Consider the following 16139-nt stretch of genomic DNA (forward strand, 5'->3'; position numbering starts at 1 on the left):
ATTCTAGAGAAATCCAGCATATTCGGGGATCAGGAAAGACCCTGTGATCAAAACTGGCAATAAAGGGGCGCCTGGGTGGCTCAGTCAGTTGAGCATCTGACTCTTGATTCCGGCTCAGGTCATGATCCCAGGGTTGTGGAATCGAGCCCCACATCGGGCTCCACACTGAATGCGGAGCCTGCTTAAGATTCTCTCTCCCTCTTCCTTTGCCCTTCTTCCCTGCCCCCTTGCATGTTCTCTCTAAAAATTAAAAACAAAAAAACCAAAAAAAAAAAAACTAGCAATGAGCAGCGGCACTTGCTAGGGATCTGAAAGGTACCTACTTCCTAAGAAATTGTTCTCAAAAAAAAAAAGAAAGAAAGAAAAAGAAGATTCTTCTGAGAAGAGCCAGTGCCCCCACCATGCTGAAGGCTGTGCAGGAGCTACCACAGCTCGAGTGAGATGACTGCTGGCCGCGGCCAGCAGCTGAGGGGCAAGACGGCTATGTGTTCCCACCAGGAAATTCACGCTTGTGTCACACATACGTGTGTCTCACCTCTCACCATAAATGTTCGCAGATATCTCACGGTGAAAATGTAGGTGGAAGAGTAGAAATAGCTATTTGGCAGCGTGGATACTCAATACTCACCTTTTGACCAGTAGAACTTCTCTGAGGTGGGTCTTCGGAGGGACTGTGGGATTTCTTCACGAGTGCCAGCTTACAGACCCGATAGAATTCACTCCGGTCTCTTTCAAGAGACACAGATCAATTAGAATATGCCAGTTGACATATTCGTGCAATTGCACAAAGTAGAACACCCAACTACAAGTACGTGACTGATGAGCCGTTTCTCGTTTCCACGACGAAAGCCACGTGAAACAGCCCCAGGATCGCTCCCGGCGCTGAAAGGTCTCGCCAGCGCCCTTCAGGCCCCACTGCTGTGCCGTCCTCGGGACGCCCAAGTTCACGCGGTGGCAGAGCTAGAATTCACATACAGGGTTATGTTACGCTGGAAAAGCCGTCCATGTGGTCAGTTGGCCCTTTATATGCCTGGCTTTTCTTCTGCCCCGGGTTCCGAGGTCTGCCGCGGTGACAGTACCTCACCATAAGTGCAATGACTTGTGTCCCTGTGCACTGCCTAACGCGCAAGGTGCCGACTTCAACTCGTAATTAGTGAAGTTGTGGGCTTTCATCTGCAGTTTCCTTTCCAAAATCAGTAGCGCTCCTAATATCAGGGCTTGATGCTTGTTTCCAAACGCTGAGATGAGTTAGCATGGCTGCTGGAATAGGGACTTGCGGGCAGAGGACAGTACACGTAGCAGGCAAGGGGAGAGAGGGAAGTCTGAGCCCTGCAGGCTGTATTCAAACAAGACGTGGTTTGAGCCCTTTTCTCATGTTTCAGGGTTCTTTTCCCTTTTGATAGCCATGTGTTATACTTTATAACTCACTTGCCTTTTTTTTTAATAATTATTTATTTTGAGAGAGAGAGAGAGAGCGAGCATAGGCACACATATGCATAAGGGAGGGGCAGAAAGAGAGGGAGAAAATCCCAAGCAGGCTCCTCGCGACGTGGGGGCTCGTGAAATCATGACCTGAGCCGAAATCAAGAGTCAGTCGTTCAACCAACTGAGCCACCCAGGCACCCTTTAACTCACTTTTCCTTATATTTTGCAAATAAAGGCTGATTTCGTTACTGCTTGGGAACATAGCAAGAAGGCACCCTGGGTGATTGCTAAGAGAGCCCATCAGATCTTACAGACGAGCGGAAGGCATGTCTTTTTCTGCCTGTCAATAACTGTGTGTAATAATCTTTGTGGTTAAGCATAGCTTCCAAATTAAGAACTCACGGTGCTTTATGCGCGGTGAACCTTGCCAGCTGAATACATAGCGAACTCATTTTTTAAAGATTAGAATGACTTTTCAACAAAGTATTTATTCCTGAAAATATCTCTAAATCTTTTCTATTGTGCAAAGTTTAATTCTAGAAAATGATAATTCAGACAAAAACTGATCTGAGGGTGTAGTGTCGAAGGAAAGAATTACTGAACTTGGATTAGAACACCACTGTTGGATAATTGCTTCTGTTCCCCAGTCCCTCAAACTGCCTGTGGACGTTACTCGGACACGGTTTTACTAAGGTGGGCCGTGTAGTTCTGGATAGGAGACCGCCCCAGTATAGATGTTGGGGGTCTTGATGGTGAGGGAGAAGATCTGAGAACAGAAACACTGATAGCATTTAGGAAGGGAGGGAAGAAGGAAAGGAAGGAGGAACCAGGAGGGAGGGAGGGACAACATGGGAGGGTATATCTAATGTAGGAGCAAACAGTTACAGTCCTCAGCTGGGACCTAAGGGCATGATATTTTTTTTTTAATTTAATGTTTATTTTTGAGGGAGAGAGACAGAGTGCAAGCAGGGGAGGGGCAGAGGGAGACACAGAATCCGAAGCAGGCTCCAGGCTCTGAGCTGTCAGCACAGTGTCCGACACGGGACTCGAACTCACAAACCATGAGATCACGACCTGAGCCAAATTCGGATGGGGCATCAATATTTGAGAAGCTAGCATTGTAGTTGATCGTGATCATGGCCCTGAGTTATTGTGAAAAATCAAAATTGTATTCAATTTTATTTTATTTTTTGAAATTGCCTATTGACTGATGTATTTAATGTTCAGCTACGAATACATATTATAGCATAAGCTGGCAATTAAAATTTATTTATTTATTTGGGGGGGAGGGGCAGAGAAAGGGGGAGACAGAGAATCCTAGGCAGGCTCCGCATTGTCAGCAAGAGCCCAATGCAGGGCTCGATCTCACGAACTGTGAGATCCCAACCTGAGCTGAAATTAAGGGTCGGACACTTAACCAACTGAGCCACCCAGGTGCCCCTTATATTCAATTTTATAAGGCAGGAGGAGTAAATGGTCCTTTTTTAGACTGTTTGTAAAACTTCGATTTCAAATTTTGGGAAATGAAACCCAAGTTGTATAGAAGAAGAACTTCCAGGCCCTGTTCAGGAGATGTCCTGGGGTTGCCACGGTGGGCAATGTCGGGGAAGGGGGGAGGGAAGGGGGGAGGGGTGGTGTTCTCTTCATCTTCATGCAGAAAGCTTATCTTCTATCTTTTATATATAAATTTCTGCATAAGATTTCATCAAAGGGAGAGAGTTCAAATACTTTAGAAAACTATTTGAAAACTACCGACCTAGAAGTTTCAGTAATGCAGAATTTCATTCCTTGGTGATGCCAGAGGGGTTACTATATAAGTTTCACCCACAGAGTCCCCAGTGATCGACGTGTCACAGACCTCAGTCACAACAGAGAGGCGCCCAGAGCCGCCAGCCTGCTCCCAACAGACCCACTTAACAGCTGGCCAGGTGCTCGGTGCATTAGCAGCTGTGTGTGGAGCAGGTGGCCGCCTGGCTGGGCCAGTGGGGTGGGACGGGAGAAATCCCAGGTGTCTGCCTGCACACCTTCACCAGGTGACCCGCCTTGACCCGGTGCATGTCCCAGCGGCTGCCTCGACTGCCCGCTTGTGAAGAGGATCCTGAGTCTAGCAAGGCCTCCACGGGAAGTGGCGGGAAGGGGCTGGAAGGAATAGGCTGGAGCAAGAAGAAAGAGAAGCAGAGGCGTGAAGTGGATCTAAGGAAGCAGCCGTGCTGGGCTGCTTTTGGGACATTGGAGGCTTCTCTGTGTCCGGACCACGGACGCTGCCCCATCCAGGAGGCAGGTGGGCAGGCTGGAGATCAGGCAGCTGGAGCTTTCCTCTGTCCACACCGCAGGAGCAACCCAGGCCCTCCCGGTTCTGTCTGAGCAGCGCCTGAGACCCCCCGCCCAGACTGGCGGGATCCCCACCCTTGGCACCCTGGTTGCAGGTGCTGAGCTCCCGTGGCCTCATGGAACAGAAGAGACTTCACAGAGGTCTGTCTGCTCTGCCGTCCGGTATCCCCGGCTCCCGGCCGGCGAGCACAAGAATCTCTTCCCATGTGTGTTGGCTCCTCGGGTGGGGAGGTCGCCCTCATCCCGCGGCACCAGGATCTCACCCTAACGAGAAGCATATGTTCCAGTGCACAGCTCGGTAATTCTCTTCCCTGCTGCTGACTTCCTCCCACCAAACACAGAAAGCTTGGAAATGGCTTTTGCCAATAACAGCATGATTGTTGAGTCCTGAGATAGTGTCACCCTTTAGTCATTGAAGACGTGTACGTTTTGCAGGCAACGTAGGCCAAAATAAATGCCTCTTTCCCAGCTGGCTTTGTTCCCTTAAGTTTAAATTTCAGCACACTTCTGTAAGGATCCCTTTCCTGATGACCACACCCAGCTTTTCACAGAAGGTTATCCGACACGACTTTTTGGGTTGCCTGCTGGGCTTTCACTCGTTCTCGAGTACTATTCAGCTGGTACGCCAAGGAGATTTCTTGGTGCTGAGAAGACAAAAGGAATATAAGACCCAGGCGCAAACTCACAGAGGCTACGGTCTGACAGAGGAGGCCAGACGTTCGCGACTGAGGCAACGTGTGATTTGGAAAAGAGATGCAGTGACACGTGTCCCAGGAGGACGAGGACAAGGAAGATTCTTGAGTTCTGGAGGGACTCGGGATAAGCACATGAGGTGACTTGAATCTTGAAAGATGGATAGATTTCTGGAAGAGAGAAAAACCATGTGAGGGGCGCCTGGGTGGCTCAGTCAGTTAAGCATCCGACCCTTGATTTTGGCTCATGATCTCACGGTTCATGAGTTCGAGCCCCGCCTCGGGCTCCGTGCTTACAGGGAGGAGTCTGCTTGGATCCTCTGTCTTCCTCTCACCGCCCCTCCCCCTCCTCTCAAATATAAATAAGTGTTGAAAGAAAGAAAGACCTTGTGAGATTAGAGCCGCAGTTGCCAGCAAAGCCACGGACTTGGGTGAAGTGCATACTGCGTGCTGGTGTTTGAGGAGCTCAGGGGCTGCGGGGATGGGGGAGGGGCGGGTGGGGAGGAGAGGTCTGACCACACCGTGCCTCCATTTACAGGGCCCAGTGGCTTCCATTTCTTTCTTCTTTTTTATTAAGTTCTTTATGTTAATTCCAGTTAGTTAACACACAGTGTCACATTCGTTTCTGGTGTACAATATGGCGATTCAGCACTTCCATACGTCACCCAGCGCCCGTCATGACAAGTGCACCTCTTAATCCCCATTACCTATTTAACCCACCCCCCCACCCACCTCCCCTCTGGTAACCAGCAGTTTATTCTCTATGTAAGAGTCTGTTTCTTGGGGCGCCTGGGTGGCTCAGTCAGTTGAGCGTCTGATTCTTGATTTTCCTCAGGTCATGATCCCAGCGTCATGAGATCGAGCCCTGTGTCTGGCTCTGCACTCCGTATGGAGGCTCTTATGAGTCTCTCTCTCTCCCCCTCTGCCCCTCTCCCCTGTTCATGTGCTCTCTCCCTCTCTCTCTCTCTAAAATAAAATGAGGAAGAAAAAAAGAATCTGTTTCATGGTTTGTCTCTTCCTCTCTTTTTTCCTTTGTTCATTTGTTTTGGTTCTTCACTTGCACATATGAGTGAAATCATATGATATTTGTCTTCTTCGGACTGCCTTATTTCACTTAGGATGATACTGTCTGGCTCCATCCACGTTGTTGCAAATGGCAAGATTTCAGTCTTTTTTATGGCTGAGTAATATTCCATTGTGTATATATCACTTCCTCTTTATCCATTCATCTATTGATGGACAATTTGGGCTGCTTCCACATCTTGCCTGTTGTAAATAATGCTGCAATAAACAGGGGTGTGTGTATCATTTGAAATAATGTTTTTCTGTTTGGGGAGTAAATATCCCAGTAGTGCAATTACTGGATCTTAGAATAGTTCTATTGTTAAGTTTTTGAGAAACCTCCGTACCATTTTTAATGGCCCTAGAAGCCCTTCCCAGCCCTTCCCGGGCAGACAGCAAACTCCTTTCCAGCCCATCCCTTATGCCCTGCCGACCCAACCCCCACCTGCACCCCATCCAAAGCATCTTCCAAGCCCACTACCCTGTGTGCCTTCCTGCACACTGTTTCCTCCTCCTCCTCCTCCTCCTCCTCCTCCTCCTCCTCCTCCTGCCCTCCTCACCCCCACCCCCAGCTGCCAATTCTTCGAAACTTGACTCATCCGGAAGCCTTCTCTACCCTCCCTGTGCTCCCAAAGCATATTCTCCAGTCACCGGCCTTGCTGGCTGTGGCCATCGTCACCACCACCGCTGCCAGGCAGGGGCCCTCCAGGCTGGACTGGGGGCGGGGTATAGCTCAAAGGGATTTTAGAAGCGTTTCTGCAGTTGATGTGCTTGTGTTGGAGAAGGCAGAAGCAACTTCGCAGTCGAGTTAGGCGGTTTGAAGGAGCAGCAATCAGGACCCGTGAGCTTCAGGTCCTTCCACGTGGGTCCCTTCAGCCTGACGTAGTATCCACTCCATTTGAAGAGCAGCAGTGACTCAAGAACCCCACCTGGGGAAAACCGCAGACCAAAGAGTGCACGCCACCTCCTGGCTGAGGCGGAGATCCTGGCAGGGCCGTGTTGTGGGGACAGCCCGGGGAGTGGGGTGGGGTGTGGAAGTCAGGGCAGGGGCCCAGCAGTGTGGGATCCCCAAGCGGAAAACTGGAACCGGTCACCCACAGCCGGCTCTCTACCTTCAGAGAAGCTTTCTTACCAAATAGGGAAAGTCTTTAGCTGAATGTGTCAAATGTCCTATGTTTTCCATTTCCTCAGTAGCTCTTGTTAAAAAACAAAATTCAGCAGAGTAAATTTGAATACCTAATTGACTTTATTAAATGATTCATGAATCAGGCAGCATCCCATCTAACAAGTAGAGGGGAGGTCTGCTGAGCTAAACAAGAGAAAGGTTTTTAAAAGCAGGGAGGGGGGGCGGGGGCGCCTGGGCAGCTCAGTCGGTGAAGCCTCCGACTTCACCTCAGGTCATGATCTCACAGTCTGTGGGTTCAAGCCCCGCATCAGGCTCTGTGCTGACAGCTGAGCCTGCTTCTGTTTCTGTGTCTCCCTTTCTCTCTGCCCCTACCGCACTCATGCTCTCTCTCTCTCTCTCTCTCTCTCTCTCTCAAAAATAATAAACATTAAAAAAAATCTTTTTTAAAAGCAGGGAGAGGGGCATAAATAAAAGAAGAATGGATTTTATTAGTAAGGAATGCATTGTTTGGGCAAGGTTGCCCTCCGAAGGGGAACAGAAGGGGCCAATTAGTAAATTCCCTGGTACTGACCAGGAAATTCATGTTGTCTGGTTAAAGGTTACATGCCTGTGCAATTGAAACTGCAGTTAGTTTGGGTATCCAGTCTCGGTGTACCGACCGGGGGCCTTCCCCTAAGCGACACCATTTTGGGCCTTTGGTTTTGTTTGTAACGCTCTGTAGAACGGAACGATGCTCTAAGTAACTAAATCATCTCTGGGCTGGGTGTTCTTCAGCAAATGAATCTGAATTGGGCATCCTTATCCTCACACTCACTTTAGAAACTTTCCCATTTGTATTCCTCTTGTCTAATGGGAATGGAAATCATCTCCAGCCGTGATGCAGCCTGTCTCTTGGGAAGGTCAGACAGTGCAAGGCGCCTCCTGACGCCTAGCCTCTCCCTTCTTCCTCCTTTGTTTGACATCTGAGCAGTGGAGGAGGCGAGCAAGATTGGAGGCTTTGCCACCGGCTCCTTTCCACCCACTGCATTTCAGTGTTGCTATGGCAACTGGTAGGCCGTAGAAGCACCGCCAAATATTGTTTCCTTCTTCAACGGAGAACAATCCACCGTTGCCACCTCAGTAACATGTGTGCACGGGAAGGGCAAGGGTTTGGGAACCAGAGGGGAGAATGGTTGGTGCACGGTTGGTGCATTTAGGCCTCGAGTGGACACAGTTACACACAAGGCCGTTTCAGGTAGTGGGGATTATGGGAGCAGGCCGAGCGGTGGAGCGCGTGGGCCTCAAGGCAGGAGGAGCCCTGCGAAGCAATTTGACTGAGGTGTCTACACTGGTGGGCTGGGCGGGTGCCTGTCCTGCTGGGGGGCCTGGCCAGCACTCTCCATTTGTCTTCTGCTGCCGGCCGCCATCACGGGCCTCAAAGCAAGGCGCTCGGCAGGTGGGCCAGGCAACAGGTCTGTGTCTGGAAAACTTAAAAAGTGAAAACGTCACGAACTGTTGGGACAGTTTATAGAAGAATGCAACAGGGTAGATCAGATCCTGCCCTGAGGACAGAGAGACAGGCGTAGGTCTGCTCCTGCTCTGCTCTCTACCCCTGAGGGCCCTTCGAAGAGTTCTGTACCTCCCCAGTCTCCCCAGTCCTTGTCCAAAAAGAAAACGAGTCCTACTCTGTGGCGGTGCTGTGAGAATTATAATGTGTATAAGACGCATCTGCTGTGACCAGCCTGTACGTAAGAGGTGCTCATTAACGTTAACTACCAATTAATAACTGAGAGACAGTTCAGACCTGGACATATCTGGTGTTTCCCAGCGTCAGAAGCAACTGGAAACTTTTTAAAATACTCACCTAAGCCAGGTTTACTAGGCTAGAATTTGCAAAAATAAGACCAAGAAGTCTATATATTTTTTTTAAACTTTCCTAAGTAATTCTGATGTAACCAAGTGTATAATCTGGGGTAGGAAATTTGCTTATTGGCTTGAGAAAGAAGAGTAGAAACGGTTCTGGATTTCTCCCCACCGCCTTCTTTCTACTCCCCCCAACGCTTACCTTGCTACCTTTCTTCTACTTCTAAACTCCAAAGCTTTTGGGTAGAATTACCTGAGTTTGGAAGCAGGGATGTTTGAGAAAGTGGTTGAAAATAAATTAATCAGAAAAGCAAGAAAAAAAAAATCAAAGTTTCCCTCACCCCTGAAAGAAGTTGAAAAGAATCTATGGAAAGGTGTATGCAGTCCCTAGATGACATCTGGACCGTCTTGGCTACCTGCTGTGTTACAAAGATGACATTTAAGGTACAATATGTGTAAGCCCTAAATAGGGGTGTAGTGTGTGTCCAGCTCAAGTTTTTTCTGCACCCCACAGGAACGTGGCTGAAGAGTGGTCTGGGCCTCGTGCACCAGGAAGGTAGCCAGCGGACGTGGACGTACATTGCCCCTCAGCTGGGGTACTGGGTGGCAGCCATGTCTCCTCCCAACCCAGGTAACACGAAGCCAGCACCTGCGATGATGGGCGTTGAGTTCTTTTGAGGGTTCAGGCTAAGTATGCTTTGGAAAATTACTTCAGCAGCGAGAACTCATCTTACTCAAAAATGGTAGAAAGGGGCGCCTGGCCAGCTCAATCGGTAGAGCATGTGACTCTTGATCTGAGGGCCATGAGTTCGAGCCCCACGTTGGGTGTAGAGATTACTTAAAAAAAAAAAAAATGGTTAAAAGTCTGAAAATCAAATGATGAAACTAAGGTATTGTGTGGGGGTGGGGGAGTTCTGGTTGCGACTCTCCCATCTAGGATAACAATAATGCACAGAACATACTCCTGTCTTGTATCTGTTTTGCTCAGACAGCTGCCATAGGGAATTCCTAATCTAAAGCCCATGGGGGCGGTTTAGACCTCCTCCCTAATTCCTGAAACAGCTGTGGCCTGTTGTAAGAGAACATGTGGGGAAGGGCACTCCTTAGACAGACTAACACAGTCACCACTGGAGCTTTCTTGGGGCAAAAAGCTTGTTTTGGCCTCTCCTGAAGGTTCAGAAACAAACCAGTTTGCTTTGTGTCTAAAACAATAATCATCTCTACTTAGGATACGTGAATTAACTCATACTTTTTAAAGCATGACTTAAAAAAAAGTTTTAACCTATATGCCCTAATTTATCCCAAGGAACATTCTAGAATTGTTTCTTAAAATAGTCATCTTCAGAGAATTCTTTCCAGTCATGGCTTCTGTCACTCAAAATGCCTTTAGAATCTGTATCACTGGGACTGCCTTCACTAGTGAAACGTTTTCATTGGTGGCAAATCTTTATGCTCCGAGGGTCCCTTTGATTCTTCTTAGATGCATCTAAAAGTCATGCATATCCTGGTCTGGTGAGTAAAGTCGGTAATTGAGCCAGGTCAGAAATGTGCTATGATTAAAAGCTGTCTCTCATCATGAAGGCAGTTCCAAAATGGGAGTCCAAGATATTTTAGCAGTGGAATTGTCACTGGAATGACACTCACATTCCCATAGTAGCAGATTTGATGGAGGTGCTGAGAAATTGGCCCCAGACTGAGAAAATGTTGATTTCCCATTTCACAAAGGGAATTCTGTGTTTCCCTTTGTGATAGCGTTCTTGTAGCAATATAGGCACGAACCAGGTACAAAAATGCCCCAGGCTCCAAATCACAAATATCCAGAATATGAGTAAGAGTAAAGAAGGAAAGAAAAGAAATTCCTGAAGTACCCAAGTAGAGGCCATAAAGCCCATGCATTACAGTTAACTTTCATTTTAGATATATTTCGGGGGCACATGGGTGGCTCAGTCAGTTGAGCACCGACTTGGCTCAGGTCATGATCTCATGGTTCGTGGGCTCAAGCCCCACGTCAGGTTCTGTGCTGACAGCTCAGAGCCTGGAGCCTGCTTCGGATTCTGTGTCTCCCTCTCTCTCTGCCCCTCCCCCTCTCGCATTCTGTCTCTGTCAAAAATTAATAAACATTACAAAAAATTTAGATATTTTCAGATAACTGTGATTCTCAGTTTGCCCATCATGCCACAGATTAATAGATGTTTTGTAAAGAGGGGAGAAAGAACGGCCTGGTATAGGTCTGCCAACCCTTCCGAGCAGTGAAGGAAGAGACAAAAATCTATAAAGAGCATATATGACAGAGCCCTGATGGCATTTAATGTACAGACACATATATTAGTAACCTCACAGCCATCCCCTTTATTAAAACAAATTACAAAGATGCTGTGCCTTCATGAGCCCAAAACCAACAAGAAAATAGTTAGGGTTTTTTCTTTCATTCTCCAGTTAAGAAGGAAATTGAGTACAGCTGTAAATTTTATAGAGTGTTCCATTGGCAGAAGTTAAGATAATAACATTTTAAGTACTTAAAGGACAGAACTTGAATTACTTGGAAATGATTTTTATGTGTACCCCGGATTTTTGGTGATTCCTGCCAAGGCATTGCCTAGGTCCATGGGGGTTGTCTCTGGGTAAAAAAAAAAAAAAAAAAAAAGATTTCCCTGAATGATGAATGGAGTATACAGTTGTCAATTGTTTTTCCAACTTTGGGGCATATTAACTCCACACTCCCCCACTGAAGTGAATTATGTTTGGCAGAGAACGGTGTTAGCTTTTTCAGCTTACGTCATGTCACAATTTTCAAAAATTAGCAAACCTCTTTGGGTTTATCTAGCTCTTAAGTGGTCTGCTTCCAAAGATTTTTAAAGAAATCTGTCCCTTAAGATATCGAGAATCAGTAAGTAAATGGGTACCTGTGGTATGTAGTAATTATAACCATGCTAATCTGACATAACATAAAACCACACCCCTTCCTTCGATGCTTGGACACCAGTATGTCCCCAAATGTTATAAATAGGGGAGATTTTTGTTGTTGCTGTCGATCTGTTGTCAGTGCATTAAGATAGATTCTTATTAGTATTGAACATAAACTTCGCCTTGGGATTCTTAACAACGTAAATTAAAAAGAAAATATATTTATCTCTGATACTTTGTAAATTCTGAAGGAGGTCTGTGGCCACATACGGTTAGCAATTTTGAAGAGGCATTGTAGAGGAAGGCTTTATTTTTACAAATGGAAGGCATTTGAGAAACACTTGAAAGCCCATAATAAGCTGTGGACTTTTGTTTTTTAAGTCCTAGCCGATTTTATATCATACATTTTAACTGTTCATTTAAGCAAAGGGCTCTCTCCACATAGTAATCATTATCCAGGGAAAGTGAGAATCAAATCCTGTGGGGTCTTTTTTCTCCTGCAGCATAAAATCCCCAGATACTCAAGCCATCTCTTGTCTAAGAGTCTCTCTCATTGTGTTATCATGCATCCATTTTCTTGTATTAAAAGATCATGTATTTACAATGCTTAACCTGCTGTAAGTGCAGCTCTCTTCTGGGCTAAGGAGGGACCCTTAGCACCACATGGAGTGTTTGGGTGTTCACGCTGCTCCCGGCCACAGCTGCTCTGGTGACGGTGACGGTCGCGGTAATCCCTTGTCATTGAGAGAAATTACAGTGATCTGTAAGCACATCATCCAAAGGGTGTTTGCCTCTGGCCCCTGCTCCGCACCCCAGCCAGGAAGAGGAAGAACATACGCTCTCAGCTAATTATCCCTCTTATCCCTTCAAGGTTTTCTGCAATCTAAAATGCCCTTTTCTGACCTTCTAGGTCCCGTTGCCACACAGGACATTACCACGTATCACACGGTGTTTCTTTTGGCCATTTTAGGAGGGATGGCTTTCATACTTTTGGTTCTGCTGTGTCTCCTTTTATATTATTGCAGGTAAAGTTTTACCTTTTTGGCAATATCTTTTTTAATTTGGAATTTCTTGTGCAGGCATTGATATTGAGGTCTTTTTTTTTTTTCTTTTTCTGAATCAAGGTCCTTTTTTTCTCATGAAAAAAAAATCTCTAAGAACTAAAACATTTGTCCTTAAAGCTGCAAACAAATGAACAGGATGGGGGGGGCATGCTGTTTATGAGGTTGCTCACAAGGGGAGTTCTTATTTCTTTCTTTTTTTTAAGTTTGACGGTTGTCATGATTCGTTCAGAATATTCCTAAACACTGATTAAGAGACGATATTCTCAAGGACAAAGCAGAACTAAAATTCTTTATTTTGATGCCTCGTCTTTTCGGTTTGTGAGAATGTTTGTTGTCGACTCTTGGGTAACCGCTTTTAAACGAATAACTCGGCTGTGCGTCTAAAACCCTGAAGGTGAAATCTGCAGATTGTGCTGCTCTGAATCAAAATAAGGTTGCGGGTGTGGGGTGAGAAGGCTTCTGGCTGCTGAGTAGTTGTTTTGTTTCTTCCTGTGGAAATTGAGAATTAGGATCTTGCTTGGAACCTTCTACCACTATGAGAATCTTTAACCGTTGGGTTTGGATTTTTATCTTTGATCGCAGGCGGAAATGCTTGAAACCTCGTCAACACCACAGAAAACTCCAACTTCCGACGGCCCTCGAGAGCTCCAAAAGAGATCAGTCAACTTCCATGTCTCACATCAACTTGCTGTTTTCACGTCGGGAGTCAGAATTCCCCGGCCCGCTCTCTGTCACCGGCCACGGCCGCCCGGACGCCCCTGGGCCGAAGGAGCTGATGAGCGGGGTCCATTTAGAAATGATGTCTTCCAACGGAGAGGCAGACATGCACACCCCCATGCTAAAGCTTTCCTACAGCACCTCGCAAGAGTTCAGCTCGCGGGAGGAACTTCTCTCCCACAAGGAAGAGGACAAAAGCCAAATCTCCTTTGATAACCTGACACCAAGTGGGACGTTGGGAAAAGAGTATCGTAAGTCCGTGGAGATTTTCCCCTTAAAGTCCAGGAAATCTGTGGAAAGAGAAGGCCGTGAGTCCCCTGGCAACAGCGAGTACAGGAGGAGCTACAATGCCATGCTCTCGCAGCCCCTGTTTGAAAAGCAAGACCGAGACGGCCAGGCCTCCGCTAACCATATTTCCACGGGAAGCAAACTCACCATTCAGGAACACATGTACCCCACGCCTTCATCTCCCGAAAAGGAACAGCTGCTGGACCGCAGGCCTACTGAGTGTATGATGTCCCGGTCAGTGGACCACCTGGAGAGACCCACGTCCTTTCCGCGGCCCGGCCAGTTGATCTGCTGTAGTTCCGTTGACCAGGTCAACGACAGCGTTTACAGAAAGGTATTACCTGCCTTGGTCATCCCCGCGCACTATATGAAACTCCCCGGGGACCACTCCTATGTGGGCCAGCCCCTGGTCGTTCCAGCCGACCAGCAGCTGGAGATCGAAAGACTGCAGGCTGAGCTCTCCAGCCCTCACGCGGGGATCTTCCCGCACCCCTCCTCCCAGATCCAAGCGCAGCCCCTGTCCTGCCAGGCAATCTCCCAGCAGCACTTGCAGGATGCAGGCGCCCGGGAGTGGACCCCGCAAGGCGCGTCCATGTCAGAGTCCCTCTCCATCCCGGCCTCCCTGAACGATGCGGCCTTGGCTCAGATGAACAGCGAGGTCCAGCTCCTGACCGAGAAGGCTCTGATGGAACTTGGGGGTGGGAAGCCGCTCCCACACCCCCGGGCGTGGTTCGTCTCCCTGGACGGCAGGTCCAATGCGCACGTTAGACATTCCTACATTGATCTCCAAAGAGCCGGAAGGAACGGAAGCAATGATGCCAGTTTGGATTCTGGCGTGGATATGAATGAACCAAAATCTGCCCGGAAGGGAAGAGGAGACCCCTTGTCCCTGGCACAGAACCACCCGGCCGTCCAGGAGCATCCGCAGAAAGAGCCGCGGGCCGCGGACAGCACCTCCTACACGCAGCTCGTGTACCTGGACGACATGGACCAAAGCGGCAGCGAGTGCGGCACCACCGTCTGTACCCCCGAGGACAGTGCCCTGCGCTGCTTGTTGGATGGCTCCGGCCGGAGGAGCGGCGGCCAGCTGCCCAGCCTGCAGGAGGAGACGACAAAACGAACTTCGGACGTCCCCCCGGAGCCGCTAGCCAGCCCGGAGCAGAGAAGATCGGCCCAGGAGGACGACGAAGAGGAAGACGAGGAGGACCAAGGAGAGGACAAGAAGAGCCCCTGGCAGAAGCGGGAAGAGAGACCCCTGATGGCGTTTAACATGAAGTGAGCTGTCACAGCGCCACCCGTCGGCGGAACATAAAAAAAATTGCCAAAAATTCTTTTCTTAGGGAAGCGTTTACTTGTTCGTGGAGGAGGTGGAGCAGCGGCAGCCGCGGAAGCGGACTTAAGCTGCATCACGGTTCACTGTGTAAATGTTAGAACGGAATTAAAGTTACCGGATGATGTTCGTGGACGCCTCACCGCCAGGGAGATGGCTGAACAGGAGTGTCTGAATGTGGCTCCTGCGTCTGGGACGCGCCTCCCCCACCCCCACCCTCCCCACTCCCACCCCCACCCCCACCCCCATCCCAGGACACTGAGAAACCACGAGTGATGTCGCTCAGCTCTGCTGATAACCTCAGTTCTCCCTCAGATTCTAGGAACAGATGAGACTCTTTTCACATTGCTTGAATCCATTTTATCACGATAATGCTCCTGTGACGTTATTATTGGGAAATTAGCGTAGCACTTAGTGTCTCGAGGTATGCGTTATCTCAAAGGAAAGCTATGCACCGCTGCTTCGTGCTCTTGGTTTGCTTAGGTGTTTTTGCTTTGGTTAGCTTTCGTTTCGGGTTTGCTTTAGAAAACACACACACACACACACACACACACACACCCCTTGGTTGTGAAAGATTTTATTTGTTGGTTTTCATCTGTTCTGCTTCTCGACGGTTTATTTCGGTGTCTCCTTTCGCGAACTCCTGAGTGTCATCTCTTAAACAAGCCTTTTAATGAAATCGTACTGAAGTTTTTTATCAGCTGAGAGCCCTTCAATTCTGGTCCCATTAACTCCAAGTGCCTTTTTTACAGTGACAACAGCAGTCCCCTCACCTTTTCTTCTTGTTGTTTTTTTTTTTTTTCCCTTAACTCCTTTCATTGAACTGCCTGGATTTTATAAGGTTATTAAATGATTCCCCTTTTCTTTAAGCTGCATGCTGCCAAATGCCCGTTTCTGCTCCGAATTCTCATTTCAACGCAGTGTTCTCTCTAGTGCCCATATGTGACGTGAATTCTGTTGAGCTAAGGTAGACTAGAGGACACTTTAGAGATCCCCTGCCCTCCTCCGTCCCTTCGGCCACTAGCCACCATTATGGTTTCATTGGCTGTTTGTATATACGGTTATGTATTAACTCGGGAATCCTATGGGCTGACCTTGCTCACCAGACACAGAGTATGGACTGAGCAAGTGAATGTGACTATTACAGAAATCGTATGTACTATCCAAAAGTGCCAGAATGACTCTTCTGTGCATTCTCCTTAAAGAGCTGCTTGGTTATCCAAAAATGAAAATTCAAAATAAATGCTGAAGAAGAAAAAAACCAAACTATCTTGTGGTCCTTTTCATTCACTCTGAGCCACTATTTGTTTCAGAGTCGCTATTACGAATTTGCTCTTTGTTCCTCGGCAGTCTGCTTT

At 47.9% G+C, this 16139-nt stretch overlaps 1 protein-coding gene across 1 annotated transcript in view; it reads left to right on the top strand.

Moving 5' to 3' along the window:
- Positions 1-15297, top strand: part of FAM171A1 (family with sequence similarity 171 member A1) — a 134464-nt gene extending 119167 nt beyond the window's left edge. Inside the window, exons 6-8 of the mRNA XM_058681829.1 lie at positions 8993-9109; positions 12293-12407; positions 13029-15297. Of these exons, the coding sequence (XP_058537812.1) occupies positions 8993-9109; positions 12293-12407; positions 13029-14730 (1934 nt within the window). The 3' untranslated portion in view covers positions 14731-15297. The remainder of the gene's footprint in view (positions 1-8992; positions 9110-12292; positions 12408-13028) is intronic.
- Positions 15298-16139: the final 842 nt, after the last annotated feature.

Source organism: Neofelis nebulosa, chromosome 8, assembly GCF_028018385.1.
Source record: "Neofelis nebulosa isolate mNeoNeb1 chromosome 8, mNeoNeb1.pri, whole genome shotgun sequence".
Taxonomy (NCBI): domain Eukaryota; kingdom Metazoa; phylum Chordata; class Mammalia; order Carnivora; family Felidae; genus Neofelis; species Neofelis nebulosa.